This window comes from Desmodus rotundus, chromosome X (genome assembly GCF_022682495.2).
Source record: "Desmodus rotundus isolate HL8 chromosome X, HLdesRot8A.1, whole genome shotgun sequence".
NCBI classification, from domain to species: domain Eukaryota; kingdom Metazoa; phylum Chordata; class Mammalia; order Chiroptera; family Phyllostomidae; genus Desmodus; species Desmodus rotundus.
Genome location: NC_071400.1, coordinates 78,894,455 through 78,917,333, shown reverse-complemented (window position 1 = coordinate 78,917,333; position 22,879 = coordinate 78,894,455). Strand labels below are relative to the sequence as shown.

At 38.3% G+C, this 22,879-nt stretch overlaps 1 protein-coding gene across 1 annotated transcript in view; it reads right to left on the bottom strand.

The window, feature by feature from the left end:
- Nucleotides 1-239: 239 nt before the first annotated feature.
- LOC112302032 (transmembrane protein 47) overlaps nt 240-22,879 on the bottom strand; it is a 29,888-nt gene continuing 7,248 nt past the window's right edge. The window contains exons 2-3 of the mRNA XM_053917270.1: nt 13,141-13,281; nt 240-3,591 (exon numbers count right to left, since the gene is read on the bottom strand). Of these exons, the coding sequence (XP_053773245.1) occupies nt 3,413-3,591; nt 13,141-13,281 (320 nt within the window). The 3' untranslated portion in view covers nt 240-3,412. The remainder of the gene's footprint in view (nt 3,592-13,140; nt 13,282-22,879) is intronic.

The following is a 22,879-nucleotide window of genomic DNA, read 5'->3' as shown; positions in this document are numbered from 1 at the left end:
ATAGAAGGTTTAAAAAGGCATTTCCTTTCTTTTATTGTTCAGATGACTCAGGTGCAGAAGATAGAATCTTGAGAATTGGAAATAAAATGTAGTTTGAAAGGAGTTGGACACAAAATGAGCATGTCGTATTAAGCTGTGTTTTCAAAATGATACATAAAGCATAAAATGAACTGAATACATGTAATTTGGGAAACTGTTAGAGGGTCCACACAGTAGAGAAGACACAGAGTCAAACCGCATCAGTGAAACCACTTTTATTTTTATTTTTTCCACATAGATAACTTCGTGTCAGCTACAAAAATCATGAAATGAAGAACTGATCTTGAAACTGCAAACTCAAAACCACTGGAGTGATAAACAGGGTTCCCCCAGAGGACTGTTAGAAAAAATAACCAGTATACCATGAATTCATATTTAAGTCGTAAACATGTCATATATTTTAAAATAATAAATATAGAACAGCAGTAGAGAAACTAATTGCATAAACAGCATGAAGTATATTTTATTTTTAAGACAGATGAAATTTCTAGGCACAGTTTTAGGCATTAAAGAGGACACAGAGGCATAGGTTAGTGTGCGCTGCTCTGTACAAAAATACAGTCTGAATAAATTACATTGCTAGCCATACAATTAGACGTCACTTACCAGTCAGTTCATTTGCATGTTTAATAATATACAGGTACATGCTAATCCATATATATCATTTATATTTCAAACACATATGTCTCTCTATATTGGTCTTTAAAATTTACATGTTGAACTTACAAAAAGCTAAATAGTTGTGCAAGAAATCCAAATAACTAGCCCTGCTGAGTACTTTTTGCTATATGTGTATCTCTCTCTCTCTCTAAGATAAACAATGGGTTTATAGTTAACAATTTTGCTTGTAAGACAACATCAAACAAACCTAAAGCCGCAAAGACATAGTGTTAATGCAGGTGAAAATTCACTTGTGTTTACTCTGAAAAACAAAACAGTATTTCAGATGAGCAATGACAGCTCATGTTGTACTGCGCTTGTTAGTAATGAAACACTTCCAAACATTAGTGATGTAGAAATTAGAAATATAGCATAGGGCTCTTCACTGGGAAGGGGAAAAGTTATATAGGAAATCCACTTTTCAGTAAACTGCAAATATGTGTGCCTTAGCCGATAACATAGTCTTGTCATATTGACCAGAGAATGGGAACTTGAGAAAGAAGACTTGAGATGTGGTATTTATTCCAACAGCACACTGCATCCTCTACTAGGACTAAGAAAAGTGCCTCATTGATGTCAGCACCAAAGTACTGTTCTTTCATTATTCAGGAATAAAGAGGTTCTCTCACAATACAGAGGGCTTAGTAGCCAAAATCCCTTTCCGATATCGTATTTCTCATGCTGCTCTGACAATATGTAATTAACTGCGAGACAGTCTGGCCCAGATTTTACTATGTATATTTCTCAAGAAAATTGCTTCAAAAGATTCTATAATACTAATACCTTTCTGGAATATTTTCACTCAGAGTTTCTTAGGATTCTACATAGAAACATACATTTTTATAAAGGTTTCTCTCTAGAATGTATTTAATCACTTTTTTTCCTGTCATTGCTAAAATAAGAATAAGCCTGGTACTTCATATTTACTTTTTGATTCTATAGAAAAGTCAGGAGATAAGATATTTCTTCAGCATTTGAATAATAAAATAGGGTATTTTTTTCTGTTGTTTTGGCAACAGTTTTTAAGACAAGCTGAAAGCGGAACTCTGCTTTGGGAGGTAAAGTAAATTATTAAATACTGTTGATGTGGTACTGCTCTTAACAGATTTTGCAATAGAAGAGAACATAGGTATGTTTCAAATGATTTTTCCAATGCTTCTTTCTGCGAGAGGGCCAAAACCAGGACATACTGTTTTAGTGTTTTTGTTAACAAAAATAAGTATTTATAACTTTTATATTAGAACTGTATATTTGATATAAAAATACGTTTATAATTAAACTATCCAAATTTGTATATTAAACAGGATGGACAAGTTTGCAGTGTGAGATTAGTTGCACACTCATCCCCTATTATTGGTATTTCCTTCCATTTGAACAGTCAACAAATGATTCTCTTAACATAAACCCATCATAATCGTGTGCACAAATCAGTTAGCCCATTATTTAACATCAGAGGACCAGGTGATAACCAGATGAATTCCACTCCTCTACTGAGACATTTAGACACTTATATAAATCTATCACTATTCCTGTGGTTTTTAATAAAGACATTTAAAATACTTGAAAAAAAGCAGCCGTCTATTTTAAACAAAATGATCATCCTAATCGCTACTCTTTCGAACTACGGTGCTTACAGAAGAATCATTAACTTTCAGATTAACACCATTTCACTTTTTCTTCTCATACAATTCTATCAAAACTTTCCAGTGAAACAGTAGAGAACATAGAGCAAAAGCTTTAATGTGTACTTTTGTAAATAAGTGTGCATACCGATCTAAGCCTCTTAACGTGTACAAGGTTAGTGTTCAAATCACGTCACTAGAGCAAATATTAATCTTATGTGTGATAGGCAAATGCAAGTGTAGGACGAGGGAACAACTTATTACCATTTATGGCCCATCTATAAAAGTATTTAAGCTTGTTACATATGCACAATTATTTGCTGTGATGTTTGGTGAGTGATTTAACGGGTACTTAGGACAAAAGCAACTCATGCATGTTTCTTTCTAGTTGCCCCAGGGAAAGCAGAGACTCCCAATTTTCCTCATTCTAGATACGGCCGAGGTACAATTTCTAACCACATAATGAAAAGCACATTGTCTCCAAGTCTTGACTCCCTTCCCAGGGAAATGTTGATTGCCAAAGCATAACCTCCCATTAAAATGAGTACTCTTGAAGATGGAATATGTACCATTAACCACTTACATTCAGAACTCCCATTAGATGCTGATGGGCAGTTCACTATTCAAGAGCTCACTCAAGCAAAAAACCAATGGCAATGTAGTCACTGGGTGAGAAAAGCAGGTGATAAGGACTCTTAACAGTGGAATCCTTGTCAGCGCAAAGGGGCTTCTAAATGTCGCTTATGCCAGCTGCTCCCCTGCAGGCAATAGGAGATTCAGGCATTTCTCTTTCCGACTAGTTTCTCACAATGGTTGCTGCCATATATACCCTTCGCTTGTCAAGAAAAATGACATGAACATATTGGAAGTTTGCAGCATTTGCCTATGTCTAATCAGCTCTCTTAATTTGTGCAGGTCCCTAAAATGGATGTAAAAGCTGGTTATGATGTTGACAGCCAAAAGGCAAAAGATATTAAATCAACTTAGCAAACTGCTTCACACTCCACAAGTGTTTTAGAAAATAGTGAGTTAGAAAAGATGCAGATACAATCCTTGTTGGATGTTTTCCCCCCACTTTGAGACTATTGGTTCTAGTAGTAGTCTTCGTAGTTCTTAGGGTTCAGGCAATAAAGGATGGCACCCCCAAATGAGAATATAGTTGCACCCCACGCCAGGCCGTAACCCCAATTGAACTCATGGTAAATTTTCAAGCTCACAGTTTCAATGAACTTGATGGGGTAAAGGACCAGGCTGCAAACCTGTAAAACAACTGAAAGAAAAGCAAATCAGAATTAGAAAAATGCATTTACAGGAAGTAATATAACATATAAACACACATAGGTATGAGAATTCTTTTTAACCAAATAAACATAAAAGGTAAAACATTTGAAGCATTGCTTATTCTAGATGGCATATACTTTAAAATATTAACAATTTTTCTTTAACACTATTTTCACAAATACTAAGAATTACTCTATTAATAACTAGTAAATCACCATAATAGTTTTTGACAAAATAATTACTGCAATATAGTAATTTATATGGGCACACAAAGTAGTAATTCTCACGTCTCAAACACATACAAGGGGTGGGCAAAAGTAGGTTTAGAGTTGTACAAATAAATAACAATAATTAATAAATAAGAATAAACTCTTGTGTTTCGTGTACTCACAACTGTAAACCTACTTACACACACTCCTGTATATAATTATTAGCATTATTATTATAACCACTTATTATAACATACTAGTTACGTTTGAGTGTTCACTTCCATAAAACTTATAAATAGGTCCCCAATAATAGCAACCCTAAGTATGGGCTAAAACTCTTACTATTATTATTTTTAATTTTTATTGTTATTCAACTCTTATTATTTATTTACGCTCAAGGAACTGGGGAGTTCAAATTCATTTGTACTCATGAAACTGGTCAACTTGTGATTCTAGATGTGCTTTTGTTGTTGTTGCTTCTCAGTATCATCTACCTCGGCCCAGTACTGCAGCGAGTCCTGTTTTGATGAAACTATTTTCATTCTTTTCCTCTCATCCAGTCCACGCTCCTCATCTTTAAAAGGGGGTTCAAGAGTCATCTTTGTCAAGAAGCCACACTCAGTTATACCCTTCCTATTGCACACAACAGATACCATTTATATATTTAATCCTTAGTCATTTTCAAAAAAAAAGGAAAAAAAGTCACGAAGGCAGGGGAAATAATGGTACTGGAAAACCTAAGCTAATAATGGCTACTACTTACTACAGAGCACAAAATGTAGCTCTTAATTCTTATTTCATTTTCAGTCAGGGCTAAAGAGGAAATGTGATGAGTCATAGATAATAAAATAAAATATGCTATTAATCAGGAAGGAGGGCTTTAAAAAGATCTAAATAAAGTGGTATTTATTCTGTGGATATTTTTATACGAGGCACGGGATTACACAAGAGATGATGTCTTCCATTCAAAATCGTAACTTCCTTTTGAGTCGACTATTATATCATTTCCATTTTATAAATCAATTTACTAACTGTCATAGAATTTATGGGATGCATCTGCCTCATTCTCTACTATGTGAAACAGACAATCCCCTCCCTGAAATATCCGGGATACAGCGCTATGTGACGGGAGTTGGCAAATCTGGTGTGCGGTTTGTTTTTGAAAGGAAGCTTTACTGAAACACAGCTAGGCGCATTCATTTACGTACTCGAGGAGCTGCAGTAGGAACCATGTGGCCCACGAAGCCTTAAATATTTACTATCTGGCCCTTAATTTTAAAAAGTTTGCCAACCTCTGATATAGAAAGTAAATTTGTGGTTAAAATGATTATTATTTAACTCATCTTAAAAGTACTGCTAAATTCCAAAAGCACAACAATGAAAATGTAAACAATTAAGGAGTAGAAGAATAAACTTTGATAGAATAAAAGATACCATTTACTACATTTTTAAAAAGAGCAATAAGGTGGATAGTGTGCTTAATTAAACTGGAATTGTGCGCTTTAACACCTACTCTCATCTGTTCTCAGTACCTGTAAAAGATCATTATTATCGATATGATTAATGTTCCTAGAAAGTCTGTTTAACAGTCATCTATCTCTGGTATAAAACTGATGAAGGACAGAAAATTGATGAGGGCATGATTCCTCAAAATAATTACTTTCTATGAAGCTCTAACTTAGAGCCAGTGACCTTTCTGGAACCTGATACAAGAATTCTAGACATTTTTGCCATGCGGGTCAGCAGTTCACATCGCTACTGCAAGTGAATGGATAAATAGGTCCATAAAAAAAGGAGACTGTCTCCGCATCTAAAATAGAAATCACACCTTGTTGGTAGCTTAAAAATCTCAGGGAAAAAAGGGTTAATTGTTAGGACAACTGACAGCATATTATAGAACCCACAGTATTTTCAGCCGGTAACTGCTAAATGTCTATCAATTAAAAAAATTCAGCTGGCTCGGTGCCTACATGAAAGGGTGTTTCATGTTTTCAATGTCTTAATACTCACGAGAAGTCAATTACTATCAACCTTGAGATATAGGGAAAAAAATTCCAAAGTGACTAACTAAATTTGGGGGGAAAAAAAGGTATTTCTCCTTAAGGTTTCTGTACTCTGGTCAGTAGTCAAATCAGACTGATCCTGGTAGGATAGGACTGAAATATGAATGTGAATTAGGAATAGCAACACATCTACTCATTCACCAAGTTCATTCAATAGATAAATATTTGAATGTCTCTAAAGTGATACAGTTTAAGACAGTGGTAACAAAAGTGCTACCCTCATGGGTAGGCAGTACGTTGTAACTAAATACAAAATATGGCAGGTATTGTGGAGGGACATAAAACTATAAGAAAATAAGTAAACAAGACAGGGTGCTATCCTCTTTTAGATAGAGAGTTGAAGAAGATCTCTCCGGGAAGGAGACATTACAGCTCAGACTTGAATGAAGTGGGGGTTGCGGGTCAATAGGGTGGGGAGTGAGCAATACAGGGGGGAAGGCAGAGGCAGTGAGAAGCTCCTGCGGCAGGAGCACGCTGGGTGAAGTGAAACCTCAGTAAGGATGCTGTGGCTACAGTACAGAGAGCAAGGAAGGGAGTGAGCGTCATGAGATGATGGAAAAGACAGGCAGGGAGGGACCTGCGAACCATGGTCTGGGGTCTGGATTTTATCCTAAGTGCGATGGGCAGCTGCTGGAGGAGTTTGAGTGGAGAAGTAATAACCGATCTGAGATATATTCTAAAAGGATTATATGGCTTCTTTGGTGAAACTACCAGTCCCTGGAGTGAGATGTTTAGCTAGACTGCTTTTAATATTCATTTCAGTGTGTTTTATTTAGCAACTATTTGGCCTCCATGGTGTAATATAATAACTTAATTCTCCTCCAGTGGAAAAGTAGAAATATAACTCCATTAGGCTCCACTGGCATACTCTCCCAAGCAGCTTTCTCAGAGATAAAACTTTATTGTGCTGTAGCCAGATGAAAATTATCCTAAAATGCTTTATGCCTGTGAATTATTTTACTCTCTTTGGAATCACTGAGAGAAATGCATGCAATAGCAAAACTGAGAACAAATATATATCCTGCACTTGCAAATAAATTTCTCCATCTAATAAAATACATCCATGCAAGCAAAAGTGCCTCCCTGTCTGTCGGAGATGCTGCAAAGGAAACGAACCTAAAGGGCTGAGAACTCAGGAAAATGCCACCATACTAGCACCCTGTCTTCCTTACCACCTACCCATAGGCTCTGGCTGTGCTGATCTCCACGCTGTCATTCAGAGACCACAAATGTGAACTTTTAGAGCATTTTAGAATGTGCAGAAAATCGAGGTTCATTTTAATCCCCTTCCTCACTTTTTTAAAAAAGAGGCAACAAAACTACTGACCAGGAAATTATGTCAATAGAAGCATGAGCAGAACTTACAGGTACTAATTCCTTTGCTATGGCTAGTTTTCTTTAAGGGGATGTTTTTCAATGTTTTCCATACTGAAATACCCCAAATAGTCCATATTGGACCGTTCAGTGTTTTCTTAAAGGAGATATTTCAATGTTTCAACAAACATGTATTGGATGCCCACTGTGTTTGAGGGGAAGGGAGTGAGTCAGACTGGCCAGGGGTCTTGCCCTTTCATATTTCTCACTGTACGTATGTTCACTTGCAAGCCACTCATCACATGTTTACTGACTTTTAACAGTATTCTAAGCACCCCTTGTGCCTGCAGACAGGAGGGAAGGCTTTAGAGATGAGGCATCGGTTGAATTGGTTCTTGAAGGACAGACAGGACTTGGTCAGAAGAGAGAGATGACTTTTAAGAAGCAGCAGCAGTTTGTATGCAGCTGAGAGGTATAAGAAGGCGTGCCTACGGAAAATTCACATCGGTGGGACGAAGGGTACATTCCTATGGAGATGTTTGGCTCAAGCTACAAAAGGCTTAATGTGTCATAAAAATAATAAAGTGCTTTCCATAGGAAGGCATCTCACAAGTTAGTTGAATTGCAGATGCTGTTGGTGCTCTGTCCATATAGTCTCACCATCATCACTCCAGCATATGTCAACCTGACTTGCACTTGTCAGTCGCTGCACTTCTTCGCCTGAGTGTTGGGCAGGCCTGGCATTCTGGGAAATGAACACTGCTATCTCCTCCTCGTCATCAACAGCCCCCCCCCCAATGATTCTCAGAACTTGGTTTATAAATACCCCCACTCCCCCTAGTTCTTCCACTGAGATAACCCTGAAGTGTGTGTTCTACACTGGTTTTCAGATTTTTTTCCAGGAAGATTAAGCTCCAGCTGCTTACAGCGACAACTGGTTTGATAATGTACTCTTTACTGGCTGCCTTCCCTTCCCTCTCTCGCTTTCAATATCCCTTCTTTTACATTCCAGATAAAGTACTTGCACTTGATTCCTTGTCTCAGGTTCCGCCTCTGGGGAAACCAAGGGGACAAGAGCAGATTTGTATTTCAGAACTACCCTTCACCTGTTCGCGTGTAAGACAGACTATACGGGGAAGGGACTGGAGAAGGGCAGGCCCCTAGGAGGTTAGTCAATGAATGGATACCCATGTGCAGTGACGACTAAGGTGACGTCATTGTGAAAGAAAGATCCGGGAATGTAAAGAAATGACTGGATTTTAGGAGAGGGAAAGAAAGGAGTCACATAGCATTTTAAGTCAGATGTTATCACAGGAAAAAAAAAAAAACAAAGTAGGGAAAGTGAAAATTTGAGGACTGAGATTATCTACTTCACGAACAGTTATGTCCTCAACTAAGGCAGTAATGGTGGTGCATGAGAAACTACAGATTTACAAGATAATTTAGAGAGAGAATTGATAGGACTTAGTAGCCGGTCCCTAAATACACCGTGTACATAAAGGAAATGATAATCTGGAGGACAAAAACATTTGCCTGTGAAGGGTTCATATGAAGTTATCAACTTCTTTTTCTTTATAAGATTTATTCTGTAACTGCTAAGTCATCATACACGTGAAATTAATTCTTGGCAGTGATACTGTCAATTGTTCTTGCCAAAGGGTAGTTTGCAATTGGTACGGTTCTGTGAATGGAAGAACACCTCTTTAGTTTGAAATTTAAGCTGGACACTGATTTTCCTGTCAAAACCTAGACTCACAATACCTCTAGCCATCTCACAGTTACAGGATGGTAAGGAGGCTGCAAAACACACACATCTCATCAGAGACAGCTGACGGATACAAAGGGGTTGCGGGACACTGGGAAAAAAATCGATCATTTCCCATGAAGTCATTCACAGGTGGCTGTTTGCAGCTATAAGAAAAGAAGCATCATTAATGATGCAATCAGTGGGAATTCTGTTATTTCAAATCTGAGATAGGAAAGACTGGGAATTTTCTGCCATTTGTATTGAAGGCCTTAGAGAAAAAAAGAAAAAAAAAAACCAATCCTAACTCCCAGCAGGACATAAAAAGATCTGCAAAGCCAGACAAGGGGACTCAGAAAGACACAGCCCCTCTAATTTCACAGAGTCTTAAGTGAGAAGGATGCCAGTTATCAGAATCTTATCATGTATTAGCTCTCATTATCCGTCACACGGTAAGAAATGCCGTGTGGTCAACTCGACTCTACTGGAAAGGTGCACAGCTTTTACCACGTGCTGCGATTGGATCGTGCTGCACTGATCAGTTCGGGGTCTTCATGACAACTCAAGCCGCTGACTTCCTTCAGGTGTTTCTCCCAAGAGATGGAGTAACCGGAGTTACACGATAGATTCCAACTGCAGCACATAACCGGCAGCTGAATTCAAAATTCAAGGCTGATTCTGCTCCTTTCTCTAAATGTTATGTGTATGCAAGTAAAGGTGACTCCTGAATCCTCACTTGGGTTAAGTAAGATAGGTGTCCCGGACTGAAACCCTGACTCCTGCAACTCTTACTAGTTGGATAACCCTGGGGGAAGTACTTAACCTTTCTGAACCTATTTCTTCACTGATAATAGGGGAAAAGAAATACCTAATCTTATGATTGTTATTATGAGAGACTGGGTATGCTAAGCATTAGCAGTGTGATGTGTGGTAGGTGCTTAATTAATTATTATTATCAACATTATAGATAACAGCTTATTCTGAAGTCTAGACTTCTAGGACCACTGACTGAGAGACATGTGGAACATGGGACAGTATTTTAGATGGGGTCTTAGCTCTCCCAGCAACTACTCAAGCAGGTAACAAGCCCACCCTAATTAAGGACCTCAAAGAAAAAGAGAAGATTAAAAAAAAAAACAAACCCTCTAAAATCTCTTTGGCTGGCTTTATAATACTCAATCATCAGCTTTTAGTAAAAACCCTTAGAGTACGTTATCTGACACCCAAGTATAGTTATATACTGTAGGTGCTCAACATATATATGTCAATGAATGAAAACATGCAAAACTGAAAAAATCAGTTTTGTAACTATTATTTTTTGAGCTATGTTGGTCTTAGCTTTGTGGTCCCATGAAACTTGCTGCTTCATAAGTTACAAAGAGAGAAATGGGTTAAGAAAAAGAGAATTACAGTTAGCTAGCTATTTACGTTCCTTTTTTTACCCTATCAGATTACAAGCCGCGTAACTTAGTCATCTTTCCATCATTCATTCAACCATTTACTGAGTGACTCAAGGGTACCAGGCACAGCACACGGTGCTGAATTAATGAAGTAAATATGTAGTCTTGTGCAGAGATCTTTCCAAGTGGTAGTGCTGTATCTATTTTGATTTTACGTGCTGCGCGTCTCAGCAGAAGAAAAACAGTATTCCTTTGCCAAGAAAGATATCACTCTACGTGTATTAACACCATGATAAGGCTTGGTTATTAGTTGCAGAAGAAAGCATTTTAAGAGGAGAAATGCAGACCATTTTAAAGCAGATCACAATGAACACAAAGGGGAAATGGCCCCAAATATGTATTTACAAAGAATCACTAAATTGAATTACAAGTGAGACAAATCAACTACTAGAAAGCAAGTTACTAAGTTAACTAAGAAGCAAGTAACATAAATGGCCATGATTTTAAGCTATCATTCTTTCAAGTAGGCAGATTTTCCAACTTTGTGAGTCGTAGGTCCAAATCAATGATGGTTATTATGTGTAATGAATATCTTTCCCAGAAATCAGCTACAGGTAACTGCTTAATGGCTTTTGCAAACAGAAGAGAGAAACCTTTTCATGACATGTTTCAAATAACCAGCAAGTTTTACTTTGCTTATATGCAAAGTGAACACTAAACTAATAGTTGTTTTTTTTTTTTTTTTCTAAAAAAGCTTCCATACACATAGTACCAAAAGAGAATAAGGCAAAGTAAATTCTAGCACATGGACATTTTTCAAATGTGGCAGTATAATACTCATTTTAGCTCTCAATGGGTAGAATAACACTACATGAATATTGCTGTAGGAATTCCTTTCATCATTCTATAATTTGCTAATGTTTGTGGTAGCTAGGGCTCAAACTCCTTGTTTGGAACAAATCCAATACCTTTGACTTATTTTCATCTAAAGTATTTTTTCTGCTGCGACCAGTAGTTATTTTTACATTTTCATAAGACTTTGCTATACTTGGGAAAACATACAGAACTTTTTTGAGAGAAAAACACCACCACAAAATTGGAAACGTCCAGTTACTTTTGTAAGCATGTTTGTAATAGGTGCTATCAACAACTTTCTGCATAGAGCCTGCATATGCCGTTATGTGGTAAATCCAAGGCTGAATGGGATAGTTAACTGGTACCACAATAGTACTAGATATTTATATGAGAATGCTTCTAATACCTCTATGTTGTCCTAAAATCAGAAATATCTGAGTATTCTAAAAATTATTTGAAACATAATTCCAGTTTTAAAGAATGGCCTATCATTTCTGAACAATTTATCAAGGAATTCTATTACAACTGATTAATCACTATGTTAATAAATCCTAGCTGCAAAGATAAACTACTACAATTAAAATATCTAAATTATTTAATGGAGAAAAATATGGTAAATCCATGAAGCAAGGAATGAACTAGAGAACAGTGATGGAATCTTTAGAAGAATCTTCACGTTGTAGTATATGTTTCACAACACAGACCTTTTACTACATAGGAGACCAACAAAATATTGATACTACAGTCACCACCTAAGCCTTTAAAATATTTTTTTGTAATGGTGTTTTAGTGGGTCTGGAATAGGCACCCAACAAACAGGTGAACGAATGAGTGAGGGAGTTAGCAGTGATAAACCACTAGATCCACCAGTATAACTAATATGTGATCTTAAGCAAGTCGCCGAAGAGATTTGAATTAGTCACACTTCCACATTCCTTCAGCCGTATGGACCTTCATGTTCACGACACCTACATTCTGATCAATCTTCATGGATGGGTGTAAGAAGATAAACACAAACAGCAGGGGGCAGCAGAACACTTCCGACTTTATATTTTTAGCTTAAACTACCCTTGAAATCCTCAGACATCTCATCTATTCCCGTCTTTAAAAAGCTTTTAAAAAATGCACCTAATAGCCTAGAAGGTTCTGTCAGTGTCTTCATTATTGACAGTCACAGGGGCTTATTTTGCCGTCTTCAAATCAGATATGACCGACAGGGTACATTGAAGGCACCTCAAGAATATTTTGGTTTGAGTCAAAAAGGAAGACGCATTCAAGGTTATCCTTATAAATGGAAATTGAAACACACAAAATAGTCTTATTAGCCCCTTTTAAAAATAGCTCCCTGACTTTTAGTTGAACGTCCCTTTTACCTTGGCTGATATTTTAATCATAGAATGCTTCATAAAATGATGGTTGTTAAATGAATGAGTATGCCACTGACCTCATACAATTCAATTGTCTCATGGATCAAGTTATGCATTATGATTTTTCATAATGTATATGTATAATGTATACATTATAACCACGTTTATGTCCAAAGAGATTTATACCTTTAAGCGGACATATACAGGAATTTTCTTTCAGTTTCATGTCAGAAACAATAGTGTTACCTTAAGATCACCTAGGGGTCAGCTAAAGGAGTGAGGGGAAACTGGATGTGAGAAAAGACTTGGTAAATACATCTGCTGTAATTAAGGCAATGTCCCTATCAAGAACTATTATTTATTCACCTTTTAGAAGTTAGAAATTCCCACTGTGCTCTGCAAAATGCTTAAGACACTAAAAACTGATACTGTGATAAACCTTTAGCCAATTTACCTTCAAATCCAATAAATGCCTCTCTATTTGTATGTAATGCAGCAACTACACACGGCTTCTGCATGAGAAGGGAGGATAGCGGAATGGTTCATACAACTTTAATGCCAGTTTGAAAGTAATGAATATATTTACCTGCTGCAAAAAGCATGACAGCAACAGGTCTGTAGAAGCGCCTTCGTGATCCCACGCAGATTGAAATCAAACCCACCAGGAATGCAATGAGAATGATGGCAGCGCCGCCCAAGAGTAAAGCCAGAGTAGCAATCTGCCAATCTAGAAAGAAAAAAGAAAGATGTTGCTTTTAAGCAGTAAGTCCTCAAGGAATCGAGAGAACTCCGCTCAGCAGCCTTCACCTTGCTGCTGCTAAATGGGATGTGAATTTACTGCATGCTAAGCATCCTTTGGGGTTTGAGATGTTTTGCAACAAAAATTTCTATCAATGTCCTCATTCATAAATTTCCTATGTTAAACTCAGCAGTTTTTAGACCAGGGGCATGCTATGCTTTCCTTCCAAGGACATTCTTTTAAGCATTCATGTTCAATTTAATGCCCCCTCCATGACCTATTTTCTTTATTATTACTATTACTATTATTATTATTTAACTTGCAATTGAGCTACAGTATATAAAGTTAACAAATCTTAAGTATAGAAAGTAGAGAACTTGATGAATTTTAATATATAACATATGCCTAAGTAGCTACCATCCAGATTAAGATACAGAATATTTCCATCATGGGCAGAGCATTCCTTTGTGCCCCTTTTGCAATTATGGCTCCCAACGGGCTACTGATGGGCATCTATCACATGGAGTCGTTTCTCCTGTTCTTAAACTCTATATAAATGCTTCGAACTCTTTCGTGTCTGGCTTTTATGTTTCTCCTATTCATCCATGTTGTTGCTTGGGGCAGCAGTATTTTTAATTGCCATCCTTTCTTGGAAAGCAGTCCTTCTGTGTGTGCGTGCGTGTGCACACACACACACAACGAAAGCAAAAACAAAACAAAAACCCACCCAGTTCTTCTTTGCCTTTTGCCGCTCCTCCCCTTCACTAAAAGAAGCCCCCAGCAAATTAGCATCAGGGGGATTGGTTGTTCCTTCGTTTTTCCTCACCTCTTTCACTTCATTCTAACCTTACTGTTGTATTCACCAGCACAGGGAGCCCAAATGAACTCTAGCTGATTAGGGCCTTTCTTCATTTATGCATGGAGACAGTAAGCGTAGACTGACCACTTCCTAGGTGCGGGCCTCTGTACACAGATACTTTAAGAGTCTCCCCCTCCCTGAGAGAAACAGAAACCTCACTGAAATGCATTTGTGATTCCCTTTAAAATAAAGACGTAGAAATAGCATGACCGAAAATTGGCCCATTTTCCATTCCACAAGAAGAGCAACACGTTCTCTAACAACAAGCAAGGTGAATAGATGAAAGCACTATCCAGCTTCTCAGAAAGCATCACATAAAATGATACTGGGGAGAACATTCTTCAGCAATGGGTGACTTGGAAGTCCCAGGATGCCTCTTCTGGCTCTCACTTTAATGTATGTGCAGGAAATGAAAGCAGACTTAATCCATGATTAAATTGCAATGTAGTCTATCCAAAGTCAAGAACTCATGATATGTGGATGCTGCACGCTGAAATCACTTCTCCAGAAACCTTCCAAAGTGCACTCTCTGCCGCAGAAAGATGAGATGAGTGGAGGGACATACGATACCCTCTATTTTCTTGTTTTCTTTACACTTGTTTATGCCTGCCTCAATGGTCCTCTTGTACACCCTCCCCTAATCAATTCTGGATACATAGCTGGCACTGAACTAGAACTCACACTGCATTTAGGAAACAAACAAACAAGGGAAAAAAGTGAAGAAATCCATGGTTCTTAAAATATAAAGGTGAATCACAAGAAAGTGGAGAACATTTTTTTCTGCCTTCTATTTCTAACAAAGCCATATAACTTCAAAAAAGTGTTACCTGGCTTTCAACCAGAGTTTAAAAGGATACCCATACTATGGCTTTTTATTTGATAACAGCATGTAGCTTTGAATTAAAAAAACCGAAAGAATAATCTTTACTTTTGGAAGTCTCTAAATGGCTTTGAAGAAGTTTATACATAGCACAATTATACTGTACTTTAACATAACAGGAATACTTCTAAAAACTTTTAAGCTGAAATTTCTGAATAATAAATCAAATTTTCATTATATCAAAGTGTTTGGGGTACAAAGAAAATAATAAAATCCATTCATCTATCCATCCAGCTCCTGGAGACTTTTTGTTTAAGAGAGCCCATGCTGAACACTTTCTAGTTGTACTATTACTTTTATCAAATTTCAGATTATTACTTTCGACAGCTTCCTATAAATTATTTTCAATAAATAAGGATTTTAAAGTATCTATGTTATTTAAATCAAGATACAACTGAATATCTACTCATTTAAAAATCCTAAAATTGTAATACAATGCTTTTTTTCTGATATAGCCCAATATGCATAAAATGTTATAAATGTGACTATTTTCACTTTCAACTCCCAATAAACCAGGACTTAATTTTGATCACTTCCTCTACTTTAAATCTTCTCAAAGAATAGCTAAAATACATATATTTCTTTGCATTTTGTAAAGTCAAACTAAGAAACAAAACTGGCAAACTTTCTCTATAAAGGGCCAGACAGTAAATATTTTTCCCTTCCTGGGTCATGACCTCTGTTGCAACTGCTCAGTTGTCCCATGCAGTGTGAAAAGAGCCACAGACAATACATACATGAATGAGCATGGCAACGTCCCAATGAAGCTTTCTATGCAAAAACAGGTGGTGGACTGGATTTGGCCCTCCGGATGCAATTGCTGACCCCTGGTCTAGACTTCATGTACCATTTTAAACGCTGAACTTTTTTCTAAGGAAAGGCCTCTCAGACAATGATAAATTCGTAATGAAGTCAATTTGATAAATGGGTGATACAGGAGTGCAAAGTGATGCTTATCCAATTCAGCGATAGAAAACTGCAAAAAGTCCTAATCTCACATAATGTTGAACCTCGTTAAAATAGTAATACTTTATTCCTTATGGGAACATCATATGAAATGTAACAGAAGCCACCAGGAGACTAACAGTTATTAAAAGGGTCCAGACCTTAATTAGGAAGGGAACCTCTTACAACACAGGAAATAGTTCTAAAAAGTAAATGAATACAACCAGTTCTTATTTTCTTCTAAACGTCCTGTATTTATCTTTAGTACTGAGGGTTGTAGCTAATGAGAAAGTCACTCTAGACATAAAGTCAGAAAGGCCCATCACCAGCACCACCACTCCTGCGATATTGCTACCCTTCCCCTAGGTCCACAAGCATAGATATGCCCCCTCAAACAGAAAAGCCATTTTATTTTCCAAGAGACTAGAATTGTGCCATGTCTGCTACTGTCCTGGCCAGAGGCTGGGGCTTAGACTGAAGTATTGAGGCTTTATCTCTGGTGCATGGTGCCAAGTTTGGGGACTGTTGTCATGGTATCCACTTGCAATGATTCACTCAGGCAGGCTGCCCAGAACCAAAGCTGTAACTCGCTGACCAGTCGAGCATCCATCAGGAAGCCGAAAGAATGGCTCAATAAGGCTACCACAGTCAAAGAAGCCTGGGGCACTTTTCAAGGTTCAGCACTACGCATTTTGGAGCTGAGAACATGCTTATGGTGTTGTGCCTCTTTCAGTAAACAGCTAGAATCCATTGTCCAAATACTAGGGCCTGCCTCGCCAGTCAGATGAAGTCAGGGACTATGTAGATTGGCCTGATACCATTTCCCTCCTTTTTTAAACTCCAACTTTTCTTCTTTACTGAGGAATGATTTACATACAGTAAAATAGATCTTAGGTTCAATGACTTCTGATAAATATATACACTGGGGTTATTATCGTTCAAATTGAGATACAAAACATCTTTATTATCGTTGCAGATTTCTACGTGCCCCCCTTGGAATCAAATCCTCCTGCTCCAGGCAACCGCTGTAGATGTGTTTTTTTTGCCTATTCCTCAACTTCCGGTAAATGCGATAATTAGCCAACATATTGTTTTGAGATTCATCTGTATTTTTTGCATGTTTTCATAGTTTTCCCTTTTTAAGAAGATTTTTTATTGTTATTCTACTACAGCTGTCCCAAGGTTTCCCCCTTTGCCCTCCTCTGCTCATCCCACTCCCAGCTCCCACCCCCACCGCTCCTACAGCCAATTCCCACACTGTTGTCCATGTCGACGGAGGGGGGGGGGGGTCATTCATCCATGTTTTTGTCTAGTCCCCTCCTCTTCTTTCAACACATTTCCATCTTTCTCACTGAACTAGATTAGAATATGGGGAATTTTTTAAAATGAAAAATACTTTTACAGATACCTACTAATAGCCATTAAAATAATAGGTTAGGCTTTGTGTTTACACACATATTTACTTATTTAGCACATGGAGATTTGAAAAGTATACATATAAGATATTTGTTATAGAGTATAGGATGGGCAATTTACAGTAATGTAATAAAACCCAGAAAACCTGTCTCTACACTAATGCTTTTTCTATTAAAAGGTCTGCACACCAGAAATACTTGCTATTCCATATTCAGTGTTTCCAAAACAAATTAAAGTGTCATAAAATCCTTAATTTTCAATCCCTATTTCTTCCAAAAACTCGTCTATTTTAACTTTTCATAATTGGTGAATTTCTATATCCATGTTAGTTCCCTAATTTTATAGCCCTCATAGTATTTAGTCAGATGAAGTGTTCAAAGTCCTGAGAGAGATTTATTACTCTGCATTAATTATTACACTTTTGTACAAACGATACACCGATGGTGAAGTGGAGCAGGGAACAGAAAGCAGCTCCGCAGAACATCAGTGGCCGCGGCGGTATTTTCCACAGGGCATTGCTCTGCGCAGTTAAAGCTGGTCATTGTTCAATGCCAGGCCAGCTGATCTGAAATCTGAGTCTGGTTTCTAGGACCCGAGCGAACAAGGGATAAGTAGTTTTGAGGAAGTAATGTATATCTTTGGTCCACAAACCTGTGAGGGCTCAGAGGGGCTGGGAGGAATGCTTAGGATCTGGAAATCAAACCGGAAAAGAGGCTGTCACAGTGCATGTCAGGTTCCACTGCGGGGAATTTTGGCTACGTGAACCAGTGACTCATGGAGGCCTATGAGAACTGCGCCTATGGAAGCCACGGCCCAGCTAAGTGTGCACTTCTCCACTAGTGCTTTCTCTAACAGAAAAAAGGGAAAAAATAACAGGAATGAATATGTATTTACTTTATACGGAATGGACATAAATATAAATATACAATGTTATCCTTTGCCCTGTAGTTAGAGAACAACACCGGACGGTCCTTATGTCATCCTGCGGGGCAGCAGAGTCTGCCACCACAAAAACACACTTTTGGGGATAGCGATTATTTTAAGCTGATTATTTTTAAGAAACAAAAGACTGAGGAAGACACGCTGACGTTCCCCTTAAGCGCCTATAAGAATTTAGAGGGAGGACCCGTCCCAGGAAGCGAGCTGTCATCACAGACAGCCATAGTTTGACAAGAACCAGTTGTGACAGACAGGGAGGAAGCTAGCAAGGCCCTTTGCTGATCAAAGCCCTCTCTGTGTCCCATTGTCAAAGTTGGCCCTGCAAGCATTTGTTTACCAAACATCTGCTTTCCATCTCCTTGTGAACCGCCTTCTACACTTGGATGTCCCACCGCTACTCTCCTTTTCCTCCCCTCCAGGATGGCAGGGCACCTCGACTGCCTGCCCCGTTTGTCCCAGGGCCCCTGTTCTTATGGTTCCCCTTAAGCACATTGGTAACAAATTGGTTATTTTCTCCTGTTAACCTGTCTCGTGTCTATTTAATTCTGACGCCAGTCTGAAGAATCAAGAGAGGAAAAAGGGGAAATTGTGATTTGCAGCCTCTCCCACATCCCACAATGACATCAAGTCCGACATTAATATGCAACACAGGAACTAAGCTCAAGTCCTCTTTGAAGGGATTTTGACTAGCCGGCACCAGAGCTTCCAATGTCTAGAAGTGCTTTAGTATTCTGCAGAATTGTGCTGACTTATTTTACAGTCTAACACGACACAGTTCTGAAATTGCCACTGCGTTATGAACATTCCATGGGCCACATTGTAACTGCCGAATCAGAGAATTCCCATTGCCTCAGGGAATTCATGGTGAAAACTTACTTCTGATTTTCAGGAAAGGCAAAATCTTAATGATGATACATTTCCCACACTTTTGAGCCAAGGTCGATGTACCACACCAGTACCTAAAGCTTTCCTCAATGCATCTCGTTTCAAAACCTTTAACTTGTCAAACACCGGCTAACATATTTATCTCTGTAGGTATTGTTTATAAAATAAGATTAGTTCTACTGTATGTAAATCCCTAAGCACAGGACTGCCACTTCTTCTAGGAAATTAGGCCTAATTAAAAAGCAATAAAGAAACAGATTTTAACCTTAAAATTCAACTCCCAGTTTAGGGGGGGATAATATTTCCCTAAATGTACTCTAATGTTTTAATGCGTGATTCTCACTTTACTGTAATTCTCAGCACAAATTAAAATACGGATTTTTAAAAAAACGTTTGTAATTACATTCAAATTTGCCAGACAGACACTTATATTTTTACTTCTGAATTCTCCAAAAGAAAATTATACGAGCCAAAATGACATTCATGACTACAATAAATCAAACTCATTCACTAGCCCTGGCTGGTGTGGCTCAGTGGATTGTGCACTGGCCTGCAAACAAAAAGGTTGCTGGTTCGATTCCCAGTCAGGGCATGTGCCTGGGTTGTGGCCAGGTCCCCAGTTGGGGGCATGGGAGAGATAACCAGCCAATGTTTCTCTCACACACGGATATTTCTTTCTCCATCCCTTCCCCTCACTCTAAAAACAAATTTAAAAAAAATTTTAAAGGCTCTGCCATCCCTATTTAAAGAACAAAACCAAACTCATTCACTATTCAACCAATCCTTCCGACACCACCTCACAGGTCACCCACAGGCTCTCCGTAATTCACCCACATGAGCCAGGTCACTTCACTCACCGCCCAGCAAGCATTCGGTTCTGCTAAATAGCTGTATTCACGGGGAGGACCATTTTAGCAAAACATTTGAATTTACTTTAGTTGTATTGGTAAGAACTCAGAATGCGAATTCGGTATTGCTGATTCTATTTTGTCAGAAATTGGAAGTACTGGGGTAGCTTACCTTTGTTTAAGGAAAACAAGCTCAGTTACAGAATAATATTTCAAACCCACCTTCCCCAAGATATCCATCTCTTTACCGAAAACCGTGTCTTTTTCCCAGCTAGCTTCCATTGTCAGAAACTATGGCATTCAATTATTTTCATCAAGTGTAATGTAAGAATTTATTCTGAGGTTAATTCTACATACTTCTGAGTTTGGAGAGTAAGGCCATGTCCTCGCATATGGAGAGTGACCCAAAATGGTGCTGTTATTTTGTGCAGGATCAACACCAGAACATTTCCGGAGGTATCAAATGATAATTTAACTTCTTAGAGTTAGTCTGCGTGTGGCAAACGAACTGGGTCACTGAAACCATTATTGAGGGAGTTGAAAGTGTTTTCTTGGCTCGGTTGCATTTTGACCTAAATCCGTCAGTGTGGGATGAGTTTTCCACTACTCCATGAGACACAGACACAAACAAAAGCAGCAAAAAGAGTTTAGAGTCTAGTTTCAATCACGAAAATGACTACCTCTTTTTCAAACAACTAATATCAAAACTAACATTGTTCACGTGCGAACAAATAGTTAAGGCAAATGGTGCTGTCTTTTATAGGATGAAAAACAGGATAGACAGGCACACACTGTGCAGCACAAAGGGAAGTGGCGTATGAGAGAAGCACCTATTGCACACGCCCATTGTAACCAAATTGGAAACAATACAACAATTTTAAGATTTTGTTTATTCATTTCTAGAGAGAGGGGAAGGTAGGGAAAGAGAGAGGGAGAGAAACATGACTGGGGACCTGGCCCACAACCCAGGCGTGTGCCCTGAGTGGGAGTTGAACCGGTGACCTTTCGGTTCTCAGGCCAGAGCTCAACCCACTGAGCCACACCAGCCAGGGCTGGAAGCAATACAACTTGGAGCCCTGCTCTTTAGGCCATTTATGGATTATAAAAGTACAGCACCAGCCTGATTTTAAGCACATAAACGATCCAAGGTAACCATCCAAATTAGTGATGCAACAAACTCTAATGACCAAAGTGCAGATCAATTTTGCCAAAATTTTGGAAAATTCTGGTTGCCTATAAATATCAGACAGGTTACTAATTTTCAATCCGTGACAGTTTCGTTCAAGTCTTTTGAGTTGCTTTGTGTTGATGATAGAAGAATATGCCTCTTTTTTCATTAACAAATAAAGGGGCATTTTAGCTGCTTCACTGAATTCTATCTTAGAAATTTGGTAGAAATGCAATTTATCATCTAAATACCATAAGATATGGTGTTTCTTTTCACAAAAATAAAACCACTGTATACAGTGCTTAGCAAAGAGCGTTGCTATAAAAGTATGTTTCAGTATTTAGAAAAATGGAAAGACAACCTCACTGCTAATAACTGCAGTTTCTTACCATGTACTGTGTTAAAAAGCTTTCATTAGCATTTGGTGATAACTGATATATCTAATGGGTACAGGTATTTCTCAGTAGTAATCTCTAACTCTAGTACTTGTATGAAGTTGTGATGAGTTTGTTACACTGAACATTGTTCCTTCTCCATTCTTTGGGTAAAACCTAAGAATGCTACAATTTGGAAAACTTGGCTACTTGGAAAAGCAGGAAAAAGAAAACCCACACCAGCACTAACTGGGGTGACCTTCCTCTAAGCAACTAAAAAGCTGTTCATGGGTTTATGGTAGCTAATAACAATCAAAGAGAAGATCGGCCAGACAGTCACCCATGATCAGTATTAAAACCCCCCTTAGTAAATAAATATGGAGAGATAAAACTGGGAAGCTAGCGCCTGCCCACCAGCTCCTTGTTAGCAAGCTTCTTCAGATGAGATCCCTTCTTCTCCCCCCCCACAGAAGTCCAACTTAAATTTCCTCCTTTATAGAACTGGGCACATTTCGATTGTTTCATCCATTCGTTTCAAAGACACTGTTTCACTCATCACCTTACTCTCACCATCCGGGAGCCCAGGGCCTGGCATACTGACGGACTGGCCGATTTGGGACCAGTTTCATGCCTACTCCCTGCTAGGAAACCAAGGGGGATGTTTCAGTGAAGTTAACTCCTTGGGTACATGTAGCAAGACAGGTAAGAGGACAGAGGTCATATCTACCTCTCTGTAAGTCACCTAATGTGCTAGGAACAGACTGCAGGTTGCATTCACAATGCAGCACGGCAGCATTTTCCGGAACATTTGGTTCCGGGACCTTAAAACATGATCACAATATCATCTCCTTTGATGGGAACTTGAGTTCTTTTGTGGGGGTTCCTTTCTAGGCATAGATAGGACGCAGAGGTCCCAACTTCTATTTTTTAACACCTTTTTGCCTAATAAACATATTTCAAAAGGCACAATCACTATTAGTGACATTATCTTGAAACATGGCTCTTTAAACGACCATTTTAAAACTCTTAATAACCTGGTAGAGACAAAAATAATCTCCTGGGTACTTTCCCCTTGTTCTGTGGGAACCATGATGCCACATCTTTGTAGGATATTTTGTTTTGTTTTCTTAATGGGAATCTTTGGTGCCAAAGGCAAGATTGTAGTAGAAGAAAAATCGATCATCGACTAGTATCTCAATATCCCACACAAATATAGGAACAACAGGGGTAAGAAAAGGTGTCCTTGTCTACATTCTCATGGGACATGATCCG